Source organism: Harpia harpyja, chromosome 12 (assembly GCF_026419915.1).
Source record: "Harpia harpyja isolate bHarHar1 chromosome 12, bHarHar1 primary haplotype, whole genome shotgun sequence".
In the NCBI taxonomy this organism is placed as follows: Eukaryota; Metazoa; Chordata; class Aves; order Accipitriformes; family Accipitridae; genus Harpia; species Harpia harpyja.
Window position 1 is genome coordinate 30,594,161 of NC_068951.1, and position 18,994 is coordinate 30,613,154.

Sequence of the window (18,994 nt, forward strand, 5' to 3'; positions counted from 1 at the left end):
TTCTAGGTCCAATGTGACAATGAAATAGTAAATTAGAAACTAATATAATAGTTTTTCTTCTAGCGATTTACTGTATTGTTAGCTATATTAATTATTTCTTATGGTAATCCAGTTTTCAAATCTGTTCACTTCTGCAGGAGGCTGTAGATCGCTGTGGAGTCTGTTTCCTTTCTTCCCTGTTTGGCTGTAGAGAGAAGACACCAAAAGCCAAGTATATGCATCTAGCTCAGGAACTGCTGGTTGATCCAGAATGGCCACCAAAACCCAGAACAACAACAGAAGCGAAAGTACCATCCCAAGAAAATGGTTCATATCAAATCATCACTGTAACGTAACAGTGGATCTTGGTGGCATGTGTCTTTAGTAGTATTCAGAAGAATGTAATTTTAAGGCTTTATTTGAAATTGCGGTATACTAAATGTCAAATTCTAATGCAGATATTTCCAACTGTTTTGTCTCTCTGAATACAAAGTTCAGAGCCAGACATCTTATGGCTATACATTTTAAAAATGTAGGTTACCTTAGGCAGAACAAAAAATGATTGTTTCCTTCTACCTTCTTTCAAATTTTGTTATTCCTGAATGAGATGTGTTTGAAGGTTTAAACTGCAGGGCAGTTAAAACACGTTCACTTTATTTGCCTGGAGTATCATAATCGTTGTTCTAGCCTGCTTACTTGGGCACGTGTTCATGTAAACCCTATGATGTAATCGTCTCATGGTAGTACTAGAGGTACATAATAACCTTGTCATGCTTTTTTTCTTTTCTTTTGATATTCACTGTTGAAAAGCTTTGTGCCTCAGAACGGTTCTAAAGTTTTGGTGTGTGTACCTCTAAGTTTGTCCCTACTAGTAAGGAGTGTTTTTAAGTTTAATTCTTTAGTCTGCCATAGCAGGAATTGGGAATGCTATAGAAACAATATGCTTTGTCCTTAAGAAGAAAGCACATTGCTTTCAGGTGGGTTCTTAGCTTCTTTTCTAGCTAACCCCAAGGAAGAGCTTAGGTGGCCTGCAGAGGGGGAGGCATTTGGCTAAAGTTTTTGGAGAAGGAAGGCTGGAGAATCTTAACACTTTCTTCTGTCTCATGTTTTATTACATTTAGCTATACATTTCTCCACAGACCTTGCTTTTCCCAGCAGAAGGGTTGGATTTTCCCTTTGTGGACCATGTTTTGTTTTAAATCTTAAGACAATTTTCCTGTATACCTTGAAGTAGTAAGGTCAGAGTTACTGCTGCAAGGGAAATGGGTGTGGGAGGGAGGAGTATTTTCACATGCCCACGCTTGGGATTTGTGCATGTTAAGAACATATGCATTTCAAAGAGTCTGCTAGTGTCTTAAGCACTATATGTAGCTGTATGAAACAAAATTAAGAGAAAATAGATGAGCTAAAATCTGTCTTGCTGCAGAGCTATAAGGCTTATGTGGATTGTATTTATTTAAAAAAAAAAAAAGAAAAAAAAGAAAAGCTTACATACTAGTAATGCTGCTTAAGCACTTGGGGTAGTGATAAATTATTTTGCCATTAGGCGGTGTCAAAACACAAGACCACTAGAAAAATAGGTCTGCAAAGATGTAGAGGCAGGCATAATTTTCACGTGCAAAGCTTAATACTTTTCTTTTTTTTTTTTTTTTCCCTTAAACCACAAATTACTTATCTCCAAACCATCTTCAACTTGCTAAATTTCAGAAAAATCTTTGGTGTCTTTGGGAAGATGATAAAATACCGACTCTTGATCAACCTGTTTTGACCAGATGCAACTGACTGGTTCAGACACCTCCAAGCTTTGGGAGGGGATCTGGGATCTGGAGAAGTTACGATCCTGGAGAGATCCTTTAGAGTAGGAAGTCAGGTCCTTTAGTCATGGAAGGAGGGCCCCAAACTCCTTGGCCAGCTGGGATCATTTTGAAGTGTGTGTATTCTGATGATGGAATTTGAAGTTTTATTTGGGGGGGGGTGGGGGGGGTGGGGAGGTGGGTGTTTGGTTGTTTTTTTTAAACTCCTGTGGAGACAATTCTATTCCAGCACTGGTTTAATAAGGGGAATTTTTCAGGTTGGGCCTAATTCCCTTGTGCTGTTCTGTAAGGCAGTATGGACAGTGTCCCCCACTGCTCTTGTTATGGTTTCTGCAGTGTTGAACATACTGTGCCAATGGGGAATTTAAAAGTGGTGCTAAATGGTTTGGAAGACTTTTTCCTAGAACTTGTGGGTTTAAGTTACTAGTACTTGCTCCTCATAAATAGTATGCATATGGTATATTATCCTCCAGTCCAGCTGTCAACTCTTTTCCTGGTTTGTTTTTTTGGTTTTTTTTTTTTGGGGGGGGGGGTTGTTGTTTGGTTTTGAGGCGTGGAGCAGGAGGAAGGGGGAAGTGGTTTTCTTAGCATTCATTCAACAGAGCAATGTAAAAGTCTTATTATCCTGGCTTCTTAAGGTCATAAACGTCGAACAACATCGGTAGCTTTTAAGGGGTCTGCAGTTGTGGACTTGGATAAATTTATTAATCATGAACTTGAGTCAGCTGGCTAATTAATTTTGGTTTTCCAAAATCTTTGTAGCATGGAATAATTGATGAAGAATAATTCTTAGCTGTGTAAGTAGTATTCAAATTTAAAGAAAAATAATATTTTAGTTGAAAAATGTTGTGAAGCTATGCATCTTGGACCTGGGAGCTGTGACTTACCCTTAAACGCATAAGCTTTTGCTTTCCAAAGCTTTTGCTTTCCATTTCATTGACCATTTAAACTTGATTGTTCCATCAGAAGTAAAAGAAAATATGTGTCTTTCCCTTTTATATGCTTTTGCTTAATACTTTCTCTAAACTGATAATTTGTCTCAGCTTGTTTGGTTTCTGAAGCTAGTCTTTCAATCTTATTCTGGTTTTAGACTTATCTAGAAAGTGATGAGGAAACAGCTTATTAGGGTGGGCTTGTCTTTGGAGAACATTTTAGGGAACTCTTACTAAAACTGAAATTGCCAAGTGTCTCCACTTGATTGAGTGACTAATGGTTCATAAGCCTATTAAACTTGAATATTTTGCAAATGGGAGCTAGTTTCCTCAAGGTATGCATTCAGAGTTAGTAAATGTTCTTGAGGTTGCATGCTTGAGCTCTGACCTATTTGCTTCTGACGCTTAGTCAAGAATAATAAATCAGCTTTTCTGAGAATCCTTGTTGTTGCAAGTTCAGCCACAAAATAAGCTTTTGCATCTTCTGCAATTATTGGGATTTATGCCTTCCTGCCCAAGAGCTGAGTTTGGCCACCTATAATTTTTCCCATTTTGAGCAGTTTAGTTTTTCTGGTTTTCAGAAATGCAGCAAACTAGATCTGCACTAGTGTATTCAGTTTCTGCTTTGAAGTAAGATGAAATTCAGTTTGTAGTGAAAAGAATCTCTTCTAATGTTCATCTTGGAAGTCTGAATTCAGGTGAACAGACCAATTTAGTGAGCTACACTAGATACTTGGTAGATATTTTCTTCCTGCTGTATATTTTGGCCTTTACGTTGAGGAGTTTGATTTATTCTTAAATTATTTGTGTATGCAGACTTTAATCTGTACGTATTTTACTTTGATGTATTAGGATTTGTAAATATTACTGATTTTTAAATATTATTTATGCACATACTTAAAGGACTGGTCTATCCAGAAAAGCAATTGCTAAATAATACATGTTATTTTTTAGGAATAAATTGCAAGATCATTAAATTGTATATCCCTCAGGGTTATTTTTAAAGTTTTCTTTTTTTTCTCTTCCCTTCACATTCAATTAGCAGTAACTCTTGTTTCATGTACTATAGAACTAAATCTACTGTAAAAAGAAAATGCTGCGAATAATGCTTGAGTAGAAGCGGCTAAAACACCCACAGAACTGACTGTCCATATTCATCGTAACTTTAAATTGGAAACTCTTACTGTTGCACTTTTTAGAAGTTGTTGGATTTTTAATTCTATTTATTTTTTTCTTTCTTCATGAAGGTTGTGCTGAACAGTCATCCCAAATTGGGTAAATAATCCTGTACTGTATATGTGTATACAGTATAATACTAAGCAGATGTGGAGTCCTTTTTATGCTGCAAATTTTTAATGCTTATGTTGGTCATCACAAAATGAGAGAGCTAAAGTTCTGTAGGATTTCTCCCATGAAATTCTGAATTGTAAACTTAGGGTTTTGTATGTCTAAGGGAAAGCTGTGGGGTTTTGACAATTTTTAGAGTCTTGAATATGTTGATTTTATACAGTAAAGCGTCAAGTTTTTAAAGCTATTTTCAACAAACTGCAGCTTCTTTGATAATTATGTGAAGCAGAAACTACTCAGTTTATCATGAATTCCTCAAGCCTAACACAAATTAAAATGTTCATCATTACCGCGCTCTCTAGAAGCTCAGCTTCCTTTTTATTTTTAGATCTGAAATGATACTACATCTTTGTATTTAAAATATGTATTGCTGCTCTAGAATGGTACCCTGTTGTCAAGAGGCATACATAAATAACTGTACAATAGAATTGTAAATAGACTTGTAAATCATTTTTGTGACTGAAGCTCTTTGAAAATAAAATTAAAATGAACAGATATTTTAACTCTTTTCATTAGTTTCATGAAATTGTTTTTAATCTTTATACAATTAGATCTAAAGCTTGTTGAAGAATACAGACTTACTCCCACTGATGTCACGGGTATCTTGTTCAGTGCCTCTGTATTTTTGAAGATGGGGGTGGAGAAGTATGCATGCTGTGTGTTAGCAGTGCATGTGGTAGCACTGCTGTTCTGCACTGGAGTAATACTGCCTGTACTCTTACCTGGTGGCTTATGAGAGCCATTTTAAAGCCAGACCTTATACACATGATAGCAACTTGTTTCCGCCTTCTGTTGTCCAGATGTTCCTTCTGTTCTTTGGTGTGTGGGAGGCATCATCTTGAAAAGATTGTGGGCAAATGTTCCTGGTTGTGAGCTGTCATGGTTGTCGCAGTCATCTTCAGAAAAATCACACAGAAATGAAGACCTCTTTTCCATCCTGCGGCTCACCTTCCGTTTAAACATTCATTGGCAAAGCACATTATTTTAAGCTTCAAGACAAGATACTTGAAATACCTGGTTAGTTAATTACAGAAACTTAATCTTTCAATTTCAAGCTAATATTTTGATAACTTAAAGCTTTTCTCTCTTCAGAATCTTTCAGGCTTTAGGTTTTGTTGGCCTGTGACTCCAGAAGACTTGGAGGAAATACAGAAGCTAAATGGGTCAGCCCTGGATTGCTTAGCCAAAGCATTAAGTAAAAAACTCTTCATTCCTTACTTAAATTGCTTTGACTCCAATCCTGCAAGAAAGTAAAAGTCAGAGCATCCTTGTGAAGGTACATTCAATCACTTGGTTGTTTAAAGTAGATGTGTCCACTCCTTCAAAACCTAATGCACCTGTGTAGCAGACTGTGATGAAACTGTCTAACAAATGTGAAATTTTTTATCATAATTCAAATTGATATGTAGATTTCTGACTTTACCCAGATTGGCATTGGGTTGGTTGAAGCACATATTCCAATATAACTATCAAAGAAGCTACAAGTGGTTTTTGTGCTGTTGCATGTGTGACTTCAAACTTTCTCCTGTTCTGTGAGTGGTCTCAAATTCTACTTTAGCAGTTGCACACAACCTATGGAAGCTGGTTGCTTACACAAATGTAGGCAAAATCTGCTCTGCAACTTAAAATATTCTTTGGCCTTTCACAATAGTTACGCAGACGTGGGTGAAAGTGTTATCTAGAGGATGCGTTTTGCTGTTTTACTTCCCATTTAAAGTGCAGAGTCATGGTGAAGCCTGATTGCCTGCTATGCTCCTAGTAAGTTCCTCTAAAAAGCAGATAAGTTTCTAAGGTACGGTTCAAAATTCCTTCTTCATGCTCGTATGAGTTTAGAAACTTGCAAGACAGTAAAAAAAGTTAAGCGCCATAGTAAATGGTAAGTGTGCTCACTATTTGTGAAACTAAGTTCAAAACTGATTTGTGACTTTTAATATACTAACAGTATTGATGTATTGCTTCTGGCATCCTTTCATAGTCTTGAGAAACATTAAGGGGGTGGTAGAAAGGAAAAGAGGCTGTAGACCAGAACATGGTAAATGACCAGCAAGGCTGGTGTCCTTTCTGGAATGCCAGGTGTCTCACGTGAGGGTTTGAGAAAATTTTAATACGCAGGAATGTATAATTATGACCCTTATGTGGATCTTACTGTATTCTCTACTATTAAAATCTTCAGTTATGGAAGTTTAAATATTTCTTCAGAAAATACCATTAGGAGCTCTAGATATTTGAGATGCATAGGATTATCCAGTTCCTGTGCCAGTCATACGCTGGTGGCCTTAATCTCTTGCAAAGAGTGTCTACCATTTCATTGTTTGTTTGTGAAAATGTATGTCTTCTAGCAATTCTGGGTGTCTAACTTTGTTTCGTTGAATACTCTCTTACCTTTTGTTACGAGACCAGGAAAACAGACGTCCCCGGTTTACAGTCTAGTGTTAGCCTGTTTCTTATTTTAAACTCTAGCTTGCTGTCATGCCATCTGAGGGACCTGCATTTGCAGTCTGTAGCATAATAAATTGTTTTGTTATGGTTTTTTTCTTCCCCATTTCGTTCTCTAGATCCTTATTTCTCTCATCTCACTGAATCCTGTAGTTCTGCTGTGGTCTTGGGTTGAGTTGGTGCAGGTTGAGATGCCCGTCAGGGCTTGAAACAAATTTCTTGGTGCGTTTCTGCCCTGCGTGGAGGGTTGTGCTCCTGCATCACCCAAAAGCGGCTCGCCAGCTGCCTGCTCTGGGGGCTGTAGGCTGAGGTGCTTGCCATGGGTGCACAGGGATGCGTTCATCATCGGCGTGCTGAGGTGGGGATAGGTAGGATCAGGGACAGGCTGGCTTACGAGTTTATTGAGCTGAAGGCATCACTGGTTTATGAGAGATGGTCGGGTTTGGGGGGGGGGGATTACTACAAGGGTGAGATTCTCTGAAAGATTCTTGTTTGACATGGAAGAGTCCTTTGGAAGGGTGAAATCTCATGGCCTTTTTTTGGTGACTTAGTCTCATTCAAAGAGTTGTAGAAAGCCCAATGAGATCTCGCTTTGCGGCACTGTGTTGCCGGTAGTTGATACCACTAGATGCCATGTCCTTCCCTTCCTGAGGAAGGGATGCAGATTTTACGAGTCTTCAGTACTCTGAACCTAACCAAGAATTTTTTTTTTTTAAGTACACCCTTTTGCTTTTTTTTGATGCAGCAGCTGTTTTTGATCCATGGTGGTACGTTCTTATCAGCAGTTCAGGCATGTGAGAAGTTCTGCTATCCCACCTGACTTTTTAAGTGATGGGGTTTGTACCCATGTCTCTTTGTGGGCTTGGTATGCGAGAGCTTCATCCTTGCCCCTGGAAAAGGGAATGTCGGGATGGAGACCTTCTCGCCCCCAGCATTCTCGGTGCCGAAGACCGACACGGTGTCGGCTATTCTAGTTATGTCTGCAGAACTTGTCCAGCTATTCCAGCAGTCCCAGCTGCTGCTTCTCGTACTGATCAGCCAGATACTTGGCTTCCAGGTTTCTGATACACTTGGACTTGTTGACTTCAGTAAGGAAGTATTTCTAAACTGTGGATTTGTTTGACTTGCTCTTTTAAATATTATAACTATAGACAATGATTGCTTTCCTGTTACTTTTTTTGTTTGGAAATCTGTACAACTCTCCAACTCTGTGGTATGTGTCATGCAGGTCTACCTCTATTGCTACAGCTTTCTAGCTAATTTCATCGCACTTCTTTCCTCATTTCATTGTACTTTTCATACTGCTGATAACTTAGGATTGTGTTAAACTGTTGAAATGAGACTCATTGGTTATAGGAGGCTCTCTACTGTCCTGCGGTACATGAGCTCTTGCATGGTATTTTCAGGCTATGTCAAAAATAGCCTGTTGCTTCTTGTGTGTTCTCGGGCTGTTGCAAGAAGCGATCACTTGCAAATGCTGAGAGATGATTTGACAGAGCTGTGGGCTGTTTTGCTTTTGGCCACTTAAAATATAGGACACCCTTTTTACCTCCATGATCTATTTTTGCAGGCTAAACTTTATTTTTAAACCTCAGGTAACCTACCATAAAAAAAATACTGTGGGTGCAGGACCTTTTGATAATTTTTTTTTTTAAAGACTTTCTGTGTGTAACTTAGTATAATGCTTTTCTGTTCAAATAAATACATGCCTTATGACTCCTTAGTTTCATCATGATTTTCATATGCTTTTATTATACTTGACTAGTACAAATATAAACAAGGAATACTTGATTTACAAAAGAGCTTTATCTACTCAGCGTAAGCTGAGCACCTTAGAAATATTTGCAGTCAACAGTAATAGAGATTCTGAAGTTTGCTTTCAAGCCAAGATAAATTTCACACACATTTGCAGGTTTTATGATATATTCACACAACTTTGTTGGCTGCTAAGTTGTTAACTACCTGTGATCAAATCCTGACTCTCTCTTATCTCTTGTAACAGCTAATGTTTCTGGCACTTCAACAAGGATGTTGGTGTTTCGTTTGTCAGTGATGATCAAGCTTTTCTTCCAGTTGGATGCATCTGTTTGTCCTGAGAAGTGTGACTGCTCTTCAAAAAATGCAATTCATTGCTCCGGTCCCCACCTAAAAGCCCTGGAATCGTTAAATCTGCCTTGCAACATGACAGCAATTCACATAACGGACACTAATGTAACATACTTGCAGGATGTTTTTTCTAGGATGGTGGAACTGCAGCATCTCATCTTGTCTTCAAACAACATCTCTCTGATTTCACCAATGGCTTTTAAAGGCTTGAGAAGGCTAAAAGTCCTCAAACTGCTAGATAATAAGCTGGTCGAACTACCCCCAGAAGTGTTTGATGACATGGTACAGCTTCAGCAATTGATCATGGAAAATAACAGGTTGAAATCCGTAGAAGAAAATCTGTTTGACAAACTAGCTAGTTTGGAGGAGCTTTTCTTGAACAAAAACCAACTAACAGCACTTCCTAGTGGCGTGCTGAAGAAACTCGCCAAACTCAAAGTACTGAACTTGTCGAGAAATTATTTGGCAGCACTGCCTAGAAATATATTTAGTGCATTAACCAAGCTTGAGAAGCTGATGCTGTATTTTAACAGGCTGTCTTCAATAGAGTCTGGTATGTTTGATAGCCTGAAGGAGCTGCTGGAACTCTTCCTGCATTCCAATAACATCCAGTCCATTGCTCCTGATGCATTTCATTGTCTTCATAAGCTGAGAAGCCTAACGCTCTCCAGAAACAAGCTTGAGGTTTTGCCTCCTGGGCTCTTTCTGCACTTGCATGACCTGTCTAAATTGACCTTGTACAGGAACCCACTGAAGTCTCTTCCAGAAGTATTGTTTGGAGAAATGAGGCATCTTGGTAGCCTGTGGCTGTATCACACAAAGCTCTCGACAATACCAGATTTTGTGTTCAGTAACTTGACAAATTTAGAGCTGCTTGTGCTGAGTTTTAATCCAGAGCTTAGTGTTCTTCCTAAGAATGTATTCAGTGGTCTGAATGAACTGCGGGGCCTTTCTCTGCATACAAATAATATTTCCAGTTTGCCAGAGGGCATCTTCCTGAGCCTTCAGAAACTGCAGAACATTTCCCTTTTTGATAAGAGGCTTGAGGTTCTTCCTAGAAACCTCTTTCATAATCTCAAGCACCTTCAGAAAGTTTACCTGAATAGTACTAAGCTGCAGTCCCTTCCTGGAGACTTCTTTACCACTTTACCTGAGCTGCAAGAAGTCTTCCTTGACGACAACCCTTGGAAATGTGATTGCCAAATTCTTGGCTTCCAAGAGTGGCTCCAAAAGAGCATGGAGGTAGTTAAAAATGTGCCATCTCTAATCTGTCACAGCCCGCTGGCACTACAGAATATTTCTCTTGTGGCTCTAACAGTTGATCACCTGAAGTGCCTGCCAACCACAGCCGTTACATACCAGACGTTCAGCTCAACTTACTCCCAGACTTCGACTTCTCTTGTTTTGGAGCACTTAACATCATCTTGGGAGACTACTGTAACAGCAGTGTCCGACATGGATACCAGCACACCCACATCAATTCCTCTTGCAACTCCAGCTTTTACCTACTCACATGTTGAACATGTTGGACAGCCTAGGTTTCATTTCTCAGATGTTTCAACCAAAACTTCTGCCAGTGTCATAGTACAAACCAACAGTGTCAGAGGAACAGATTTAACTACTCTTGCCTGGTGGGATGAGCTGCCAGCCCACAGGAGTGCTAAACCCTATTTTAATACCAGAGTTGCTTATTGTCAGCTATTCTTGTGCCTTCACAGTTTGATTTTAGCACTTCAGACTGTAACCATTGTGCTCAGTCTGTATGTGATGGGTAAAACCAGGCAACTCTTGCGCTCTAGAAATAGTCCTGCTCAGCCTGTAGTTCTGATAAAATTTTTAAGAAGATAGAGAATACCAGCCAAAGAGGATTAGAAACATTGTTTTGGATGCATTTTGAGCATTTCGGCAGTTGACACTTGATTCAGATATGGAGTACAAATCTTCATAGCAAGAACCATAAAGACCTTGTCTTTACAGCATAATGAAAACGTGCTTTTAGGTACCTCGCAGTGTTTGCCAAAAGTGGTTGTAATCACTGTATATTGCTGCAGCACTTGGTGCGTGAACCCAGAGGGAGAGCTGAAAGAAAAATCTGTGGTCACCTCTACGTGTGTACTACTGGTTTCCTGCTTGGGACTGCAGCCCTGTCCCTGCCTGATGCCACTGCCTGCTGTCGTGCTCACGCCGCTCAGATGGAAGCGGCATCAACGCAGGGAAGCCTACATAGGAACACATCTTTAGCTGTGCTTTAAAGGTTGCCCCTAGTACTCCAAATGCTATTATGCCTTATACTGCCTGCAATGTTTTGTCTCCTTATTGAGAAAACAAATGGTATTTTTTGGGAGGAGATGCTGGGGGACCTTTTAAAAATGGGGGTGGGGGCAGAATGGTATGGTGCAAGTGTCTTAGGTTTTGCTTTCTGTCCTCAGCCCCTTTCCAGGACATAGCCGGAGGAAGGGGTACCATTTAAAGCTAACAGTGCTTTCGTCCAGCTTAACTAGAGGAAGATAAGTAAAATTCTGGGCTAGGAAGTATAATCTTGATCTATTTTGTTGTTTGGTTTTGAAACTTTATAATGTTACTACAACTCTGAATTTTAAGTAAACACTTTCATCCTTAAACTTTGACCAGTGGTCTGAAAAGCAAGGTGTTACTTGCTGCATGATGCAGTGAGTCTTGAAACCAGAGTACCAGGCAGATGCCCAGGACTGAGGCTTGGCTCCACAGGAGCATAGTTGGTTTGAGAGGTGGTCTTGACTGAGCTGGGAGAGAAAGGGGTGCTTTCTGCTGGGCTTGGCTAGCAAAACATAGGCATGCAGCAAAGTGGCAGGGAGCCTGCCTGAACTGAGGGTCCTGAAATGTCACCACCTTTTTTTGCAGTTGGCTGGGGAACATTCGCATCTCCATCAGATTGTGGTATGCAGTAGCATATACAGTCTCTGTATTTTTTACCTTTTCTTATTACGTAGTATTACTCCCTGACTTCCAGCCCTTTCAAGTGTTGATATACAAAGGCAACTATGAAGCAGTAGTGTGGGTTTTGATCTTCATACTGAAATGTTTATTAATATTTTGAATTATATGAATATTTTAGTTTGTAAGTAGACTGGTAGCTGTCAGACTGCATGTGCTTTGGGAGCTCTTGGACTTAACTATTAGCTTTTATCTTAATTATGTGACTTAGCTTGTTCTTAAAAGCTCTGATGTGCTAAAAAGCCTCTGGATGTGGTTCCCTGGCTACTTGGGCAGGCGATGTTATACTCTAGGAGTCCTTTCATAGCCTTACTGGCTTTCTAACTAGAGGTCTTTCCTGAATGGCCTTGAAATGGCACATTGCAAGCCTGAGGTGAAGAGAGCTTACATTTGCTGCAGGTTTGTGGCTTGTTCCCTGCTGTGTGTTACTCTAGGCAATGAGAATAAACGACATTTCAGGGTGCTCTGCTGCTGCACTTGAATTCCTCTTCTAGGCTGTGAAAAGAGACAGTGTGCTTCTGTGGTGTTAAATAACCATTGTCTTGCTGGTGAGGTTTAACAAAATTTAGCAACCCTGGCTAAATAGTAGTTAGAGCTGTCTCTAAAGAAGGAGAAATAGGAGTCACTACAGCTGGTACAAAGCAAACTGGGACTGGTTTCATAAACAGAAGCTCCAGAATATTTATTGCAATATATTTGAGAGAAGCACAAAACCAGCATGAAGCTGTCTCGGTGGTGGTTCTGGGTGGTTGCATGCTAGTGCTTAAAAGGAGGCAGTTGTTACAAATTTAGGTTCTTGGTTGGGCAACTGTAATGACCACTTAGTGTTGTGCCAGCTCCAGTGCTGTCTTACTGGTGCCACGCAAGCATCTGCTCGCAGCAGGCAGGAGATAAGTATAATCTGGACCAACGAGGAAATTGTTCTACAAACCATGCTGGTTATTGTTTGCCTGGGTGAGGCACTGAAGAAGAGCGCCCGTGGCTATGGGCACTTGGATGCACACTGTCCGATTTCTAAGAAAAAGCAACAGGTTGGTCACCACATGGGTGTACCACACCCTGATGTCCGACCTCTGGAAGAGCAGTGGATTAGCAGCAACTGCTATCTTTCTGAACCCTCCTCCGGCTTCCCCGGCCCTGCTGGGTCTCTGCGCTGCTCCTTTGGCTCCCGTTGCGCACTCGCTGAGCTCTGGCACGTGGGGGCTTTGGCACGGGGCTGCGTACAATCAAGTGCTAAGAGGAGGATGATTTGTCTTTACATGCTGTCATCGGGCTTTCCCCGTGCTTGAGCCAGACGGGGAAGTGAAGTCAGCAGACAACAAAAGGCTGGAGCAATAAGGGCCTGGGGTGTTTTACTAACTCTTCCTCTGAGGTGTCCTGTTTTGAGCTGCCTCTGAGTCATTGCTTGTTGCCCAGCAAAGCTCAGCCCTTCCTGCAAAACTCCCTGGCCTGGGAAATCTGAGGATATGCTTATTAATGTCCTATCTCTGTTTTTCCCGGAGAAGGGACGGTCTTCCAGGTCAGTGTGACGGTGGCTGTGGCAGGCGGGGAGGCAGCAGGGAGGGCTCCTCAGGAAAACGCAGCTGCACCTCAGACCCTCTCTCTGGGCAGCATTGCCTTGCTGCTGTCTCAAGGCACTGACGGCTTGCCATCGCCAGTGCATTGGCAAGGCTTTTCCCGGTCCCTGCAGCCCATGCCTCCCAGCAAGGTTTTTCCTGGTCCCTGCAGCCCATGCCTCAATGATTTACTGCCCAACCTTTGCCACCAGGCTGGGCTTGGGGCGACAGTGGGCTGGAAAAGGTTGGAGGTATCTAATCCCTGGTCCGGGCGTTCCCTGCTCCTGGGGAAAGGGTGGATGCAAAGCACGTCTGCACTCAGTCGCTGAGGGGATCGGCTCCACGCTCTAGGCTCCTGTGCGGGATGCAGAGTCATGGTTAACAGCCCTGTGTGTTAACCAGACCTCCGAGTCCAGGAGCTGCCTCTGGGACCACATCCTAGTTGGGAGCACTTCGGGTACGCCTCCAACACAGCCTAGCCAAGGGTCTTCCATAACTCGCTCGGTTCCCTCAAATGCTTGTTTCTGTGGCAGTTGCTCCTGCGCTCTCTGCTTTAGGAAATCCTGGAGCAGTGGGAGCTCTGACCCCCGTGCCGGGCCATGGGAGTATGCAGCATGTTTCCAGCCTCATGTCACTGCAGCTGCCATTCTCCTTTGCTTGTTGGGACTTGAAGAGTGGGGTGGCAAGGAGGGAATTAACTGCTGCCATAAGTGCTGGCAGCTCTCTGCCCGTTTCCCTGCTGCTGCGGGACCCTTCCAGGCCACCAGTATTCATGTCCTGTGCTTGTGTCCCTGGTGTCTCTGTCCCTTCCGTCTCCCCTCTGCCACGTGAGGCCAGTAGCTGCTGGAGAGCCCTTGTTGCTGCTGGCAGAGGGGAGTGAGCTCAGGTAGGCACCTACTAAATGCAGCTCAGCCCTCCAGCACACAGCAGCAAGATCCGAGCCTACGCCTCAGATCTTCCCTCTCCTGGTGGCAAAGAGAAGCCGGGTGGTGGCAGATGTGCTCAGAGAAGATACCCAGCAGTGCTTCGTGGTTCAGGAGTGCGTGCAACCGCTGGCTGCGAGGCAGGAGCTCTGGGAGCCTCTGCCTGACGTTATGGAGCGTTGGCTGTGTTTCCTCTAGGCCTCCGACCAGCCCATCTCGCCTGGGGATGCCGATTCAGCAGCCACGATATCGGAACACAGCATTTCCTAGGGATGACAGAATAGCTGGGAGGAGATGCAGCCAAAGGCACGTACCCATGGGACAAGATCGGGCTTGTGAGTGTTTACAGACTCTCACAGTGATCAGGAGGCCTGAAGCTCCTGCTTTGTCCCTGCTCCATGCAGAGATGGGCAAGCTATGGAGGTGTTACGCCTCCATTTTCCTACCCCAAGTCTGGGTTCGCATCCCCTTCCCTCCTGGGTGTTTTGGGTGGATAAGCCCTGGCGAAGCCTCTTGCTTGGGCCACGGTGGGTGAGTCCCACTTCACTGTGGGGTGGGGGGCTGCTGCTGCAGCAGCACCGGGAGATGTCCTGCCGCTGGGCTCGGCCCCTCTTGTGCCCCTCTTGTGCAATCGCTGCTGTAGGACTGTCATGTTTCTCCCTGACGTGCCAGGCTTCCAGCTGTGCCTTTGTGTCTCTCTAGATGAAAAAAAGCCCAGGGCTGGGAGCCAGCAATGGCTGGCAGCAGCTCTGCAGCCTGCTGCGCGCTCCGCTGCTGGCTTCCCCTGGGCGCTGGGGAGAGATGGGGCCCCTTCCCCCTCGGGGTGTTAGGAAGGGTCCCTGGGGCACTTCCTGGTGCCAGGGATGGCTTTGTGGAGATGGAGAACGGGGCGAAGCTGGACCAGCAAACACCTCGCAGTGCATGAGCAGGGACAGCCTCCCGCCATCCCCTTTTGCTCCAGCCGGTCCTTCCCCCCTCTCGCAGCGCCCGTCGGACAAGCTCTTTCCGCTTCGGATTATCTCTCCAGGCGGACTTGGCTGCAAGCCCCACATTCCTTCCAGCCTAGCGCTGCCCTGAGCCCACGCCAAGCCCTGCCTGCTTCTGCTATCGCTCGGGGCTCAGGCCAGGGCCGAGCCTGGAAGAGACGAGCTGGGTGAGCCCCACTGGTGCTTGAGATCCTAAATGCCATTTTCCTTGAGCTCCAGGAGGGTTGTGGTTGGTCTTGTGCTGGTGCTTGGGTGGAGGTTAGCTTGATGGCCATCCCTGCTGCCCATCCTGGAGGGATCAGGGCTGCTGCTCCTTCCCCAAGCTCCCACCCTGCACATGCACTTCCCCGGGGAAGGCAGGACATGTCCCTATCCCTTGGGGCAGATGCAGATGGGGCATCCTGTAGCCGAGAGCGGCGAGGCAGCCCTGGCCCTGCATTCCTGAAGCAGGGAGCTGAAAATGCTGCAGGGGCTGGATCAGTGGCCCTATGGAGGAGCTCTCTGGTTTGGGCTCCTCAGAGGGTTAGGGTGGGCGTGTGGTGGAGAAGGGGCTGCTGGTGCCTCTCTAGTGTGTGGCGGGGGCCCCAGCACTGGTGTCAGAGGGACTAATGCACCTCCCTTCACCCCTCAGCTGCGGCTTGAGCCTCTGTGTCCTGCTGCATGTCTCAGGCCTGGGGGTGTCTCCCTGTGCTGGAGCACTGAGGGGACCCCCTCCCCTGGCCCTTAGCCCAGCCCTCCGCCCTCCTCCTCCGCTTCAGCAGAGGAGAGTTTGGCCCCATGCCCTGGGCCAGCTGGTCTCTGCGAGCACCGGGGGCCACCATGGGGGTTTCTCAGAGCGTGGCGGGCGCTTTGCAGCAGTGCAAAATAACTGGGGGGGGTCCCAGCCCTGTGCCGTGGGGAGCGGCGGGACCTGGGGATGTCCCATCCCTCCCAGGGGTGCCAATTCGGCTGGGAGGCGGAGGTGTGCGGGGAGCAGGGGCTGAGGCGAGAGCTTGAGGGGAGCTGGGGCTGCTGGGCTGTGGAGCTGCGTGGCGTGGGTGAGCGTGCTCAGCTGTTTGGCAGATGAACAATGCGCTCTCCCAGCCAACGCCACAAGCTGCTAATTTTAGCGATTACATGAATTTTTCCAAGCAGTCTCGAGTCCCTTGATGATTCAGAGCCACTCAGCTTTGCTGCACCCGCCACCCTGGCTGTGGGGATGCACTGGAGGTGTGCCAGCATGGACAGACCCGGGACTGTCCCGCTGTCTGGGAGCGAGGCAGACCTCCCCAAAACTAGGTGATGCTGCTGTTCTGGGGCTCCTGGAACCTCCCCGGCTGGTGGTGTTCCGGGGCTCAGCTCGGCATGGGGGAGCACCAGGGCTAGTGCTAGAAGTCACAGGACAGATGGGAGCCATGGTGGGGCTGGGAACCCAGACTGTGTTAAATGCAAGTGGCTCTGAGAGTGTGGCCAAGGGTTGCCGGCTGCTGGCCTCCGAGAGCCCCGGGCAGGGTTATGTCAAAGCACAAGGGGTAACACTAGCAGGGACCACTTGCCCGCAGGACCTCTGGCCCTCCTGCAGGCTCAGCAGCATGCGGACAAATGCCTGCAGAAGGTGCTGGGGGCTGTTGGGTGCAAGGGCACCTTCAGCCCAGGCTGCGACTGCCAGCAGCGGCTGGGCTGTGGGGCAGCACCATGCGCTCTTGCTTTTCCCTGTGCAGTGGCGTTTGGCCACTGCCTTTCGTGAGGAATCGGAAAACTGTGTTTGTGCAGGTGAGGAGGGCTGGGGGCTCTGGGGGAAGGAGCCACCCCCCCAGCCAGCCCAGCTGTGGCCACAGGTTTCACTGCCAGTCTCGTCTCACAGGGGCACCGGGCTTGGCAAGTGCCCACCCTTGGTCTCCATCATCCCCTTAGAGGTGTAGGGATGTGGCAGTGACTCCATGCCGTCCTGAGCCTGGTCGGGGGGGGCGGGGGGGGGGCGGTTCAGCCTTTCTCTGGCTGGTGTGGCTGGAGGTGAGGAAGGTCCCCAGAACACTGCTGGACCCTGGGACTTCCCTGCAGCGCGAGGCTTGCTCCACTCCATCCAGCACCGTGTGAGCTCCCAGCTACGCGGAGCAGCCTGCCTCTGCAAAACGCTTATCTCACCCTCAATCACATCCCTGTGCGGTCTCGGGGAGCTGCCTCTCCCCTCCAGATGTGCGGAGTGTGTCCGTGCTGCTGTCCGAAGCTCTCACACCCTCTGTTTCTCTCCCTTGCGTGTAGCCTGGGGCAAGCTCCTGTGCGCTCACCTCCGGGAGCAGCTCCCTCTCCGCTGCGGGTGCGGTGCACGGGTTTGTGCCATTACTCAGCCTTACTTTATTTTTAGGGATGTCTTGAAAACAGACCCGTCCTTCCCAGCCAAGAGCTGGAGCCAGGTTCCCGAGGCCTGGGTAGAGGCAGCTGGGTTTTTAGCAGAGCTGTTACCCGGGCTCCTCTGAAACTTTGGGCGTTCTGTGTGGCCGTAGGGACCATAACCTGATCACCCCCCTCCTGGGGGCAGGGGGTTTGAGGGTACCCACCACTGCACCCCTATCCCCCCCCCGGGGCAGCGCTGCTTGGAAGGAGCTGAGTCCGACATTCCTCTGTCAGACTGGGATTGGGGTGGTGGTTTTTCGGAAGTGCTGGGGTTTAATTTCTGTGTTGCCTTGCTGAAAAGCTGTGTGCTTCTGGGATGAGTCAGAGCAGGCAGGAACCCAGCAGCGCTGGTGCTGGCGGTGGGCAGACAGAGCTGGCGATACGGGTGCGATAAGGCCACGAGAGCCCTACTTTCGTGCCAGGGCTGCAGGGAGTGGGCAGCTCCCAAGCCCGCTGCCTGACCTCCAGCTGCACCACTGTCAAGGAAGCAGGGAGGTTATTTTGGGAACCACGGCACTGGGAAAATCTGCTATGTCAACAGAGCATGAGCTAAAGCACTTGTGGGTGGTATTTCCAAAACGCCCCTTCTCTGTGCCCAAATGCCTGGGCTTTGCCCCAGGACCAGGCAGGGAGTGTGGCTGGGGGATAGCCCCAGCCTCGGTGCTCGCTCCCTGGCCAGGGAGGGGTCCGTGGCCATCCGGCATGTCCCGTGGCAGCCGGGCCCCCCATGCAATCTGACACTGGCAGCAGTTGCCTCCAGCTGAGGTCCCACTCCCTATCCTCTTCCCACGATCCCTGTCGTCTTCCTCTGAGTCTGGCGGGAAGCTCCCCTCTCCATCCCTGCAGTTTGCTGTTTATCCTGGTCTGGTTCCCTCTTTGAACAGGGTCCCTGTCCCCTACAGTGCCCTGCGCCCTCCCACCCATCGCGGCATGGTGCGATACGCTGGGGCATGGGGACGGAGGCAGCCTTCCTCCCCTGCCTCTGGCGGCAGCCCTGTGCTGTTCCCATCTTGAGCAACTCGTTAGCACCAGCTGGGACCTGAGCAGGGGCTGCTGTGGCCAGCAGAAACATGGGTGGGCTGAGACGGGATTAGATGTGGTCAGGGAAATTCCAGCTGCCCCGTGGTTAGCACGGGGCTGCTCTGGATCCGGGAAGCCCAAAGAGGCCACTCATGCTGGCTCCCTTAAGCTGCTTCCTCCTGAATATCCGTTCCCAGCGGCTGCTGGACTGGGGCTGTCCATGAGAGGTAGGGGAGGGGGGGACCTGGGGCACCCCCGTGCACCCATGTGGGCTGGAGGGGACAGGGAAGGGGTGGCAGCAGGCACCCCTGAACAAGTGGATGGGACGGCTTGTACCCTGCTTCCCAAACGCCCCTGGGTGCTGGGCTCCATCACCCATCATGTGTCAGGGCTGCTGAGGATGAAGAGCAGCGTACGGGCTGCGGCACAGCCGTGGCAGCCCCTGGGAGATGGCAGTATGTGCCGCTTTGGGGTTGCAAGTCTGCCTGCAATTGGTGCCCAGGGGGTTTCTCAGTGCCTGCAGGCACAGCAGTGCTGGTGGGAGGCAGC

The 18,994-nt window shown here is 47.0% G+C and overlaps 2 protein-coding genes across 6 annotated transcripts in view; both read left to right on the forward strand.

Moving 5' to 3' along the window:
* Positions 1–4,575, forward strand: part of ATP13A3 (ATPase 13A3) — a 61,130-nt gene extending 56,555 nt beyond the window's left edge. For all 4 annotated transcript variants that reach the window (XM_052805148.1, XM_052805147.1, XM_052805150.1 and 1 more), the window contains one exon: positions 138–4,575. In XM_052805148.1, coding sequence (XP_052661108.1) covers positions 138–335 — 198 coding nt within the window. In that variant the 3' untranslated portion in view covers positions 336–4,575. The remainder of the gene's footprint in view (positions 1–137) is intronic.
* Positions 4,576–5,374: 799 nt separating this feature from the next.
* Positions 5,375–12,876, forward strand: LOC128149670 (platelet glycoprotein V-like). Of its 2 annotated transcripts, none has more exons than XM_052805151.1 (2): positions 5,375–5,948; positions 8,511–12,876. In XM_052805151.1, the coding sequence occupies exon 2, from the start codon at positions 8,537–8,539 to the stop codon at positions 10,460–10,462; it is 1,926 nt and encodes a 641-aa protein (XP_052661111.1). In that variant the 5' UTR covers positions 5,375–5,948; positions 8,511–8,536; the 3' UTR covers positions 10,463–12,876. The 2 variants fall into 2 exon arrangements, with proteins under 2 accessions (XP_052661111.1, XP_052661112.1); XM_052805152.1 differs by lacking the exon at positions 5,375–5,948 and adding an exon at positions 5,971–7,596.
* Positions 12,877–18,994: the final 6,118 nt, after the last annotated feature.

Bases quoted from the DNA above. Each gene is read 5' to 3' on its own strand.
- LOC128149670 (XM_052805152.1), top strand. From the start codon at position 7,419: ATGGAGACCTTCTCGCCCCCAGCATTCTCGGTGCCGAAGACCGACACG. The intron at 7,597-8,510 runs GTAAGGAAGTAT...CTCTTGTAACAG, and splicing joins ACTTGGACTTGTTGACTTCA to CTAATGTTTCTGGCACTTCA.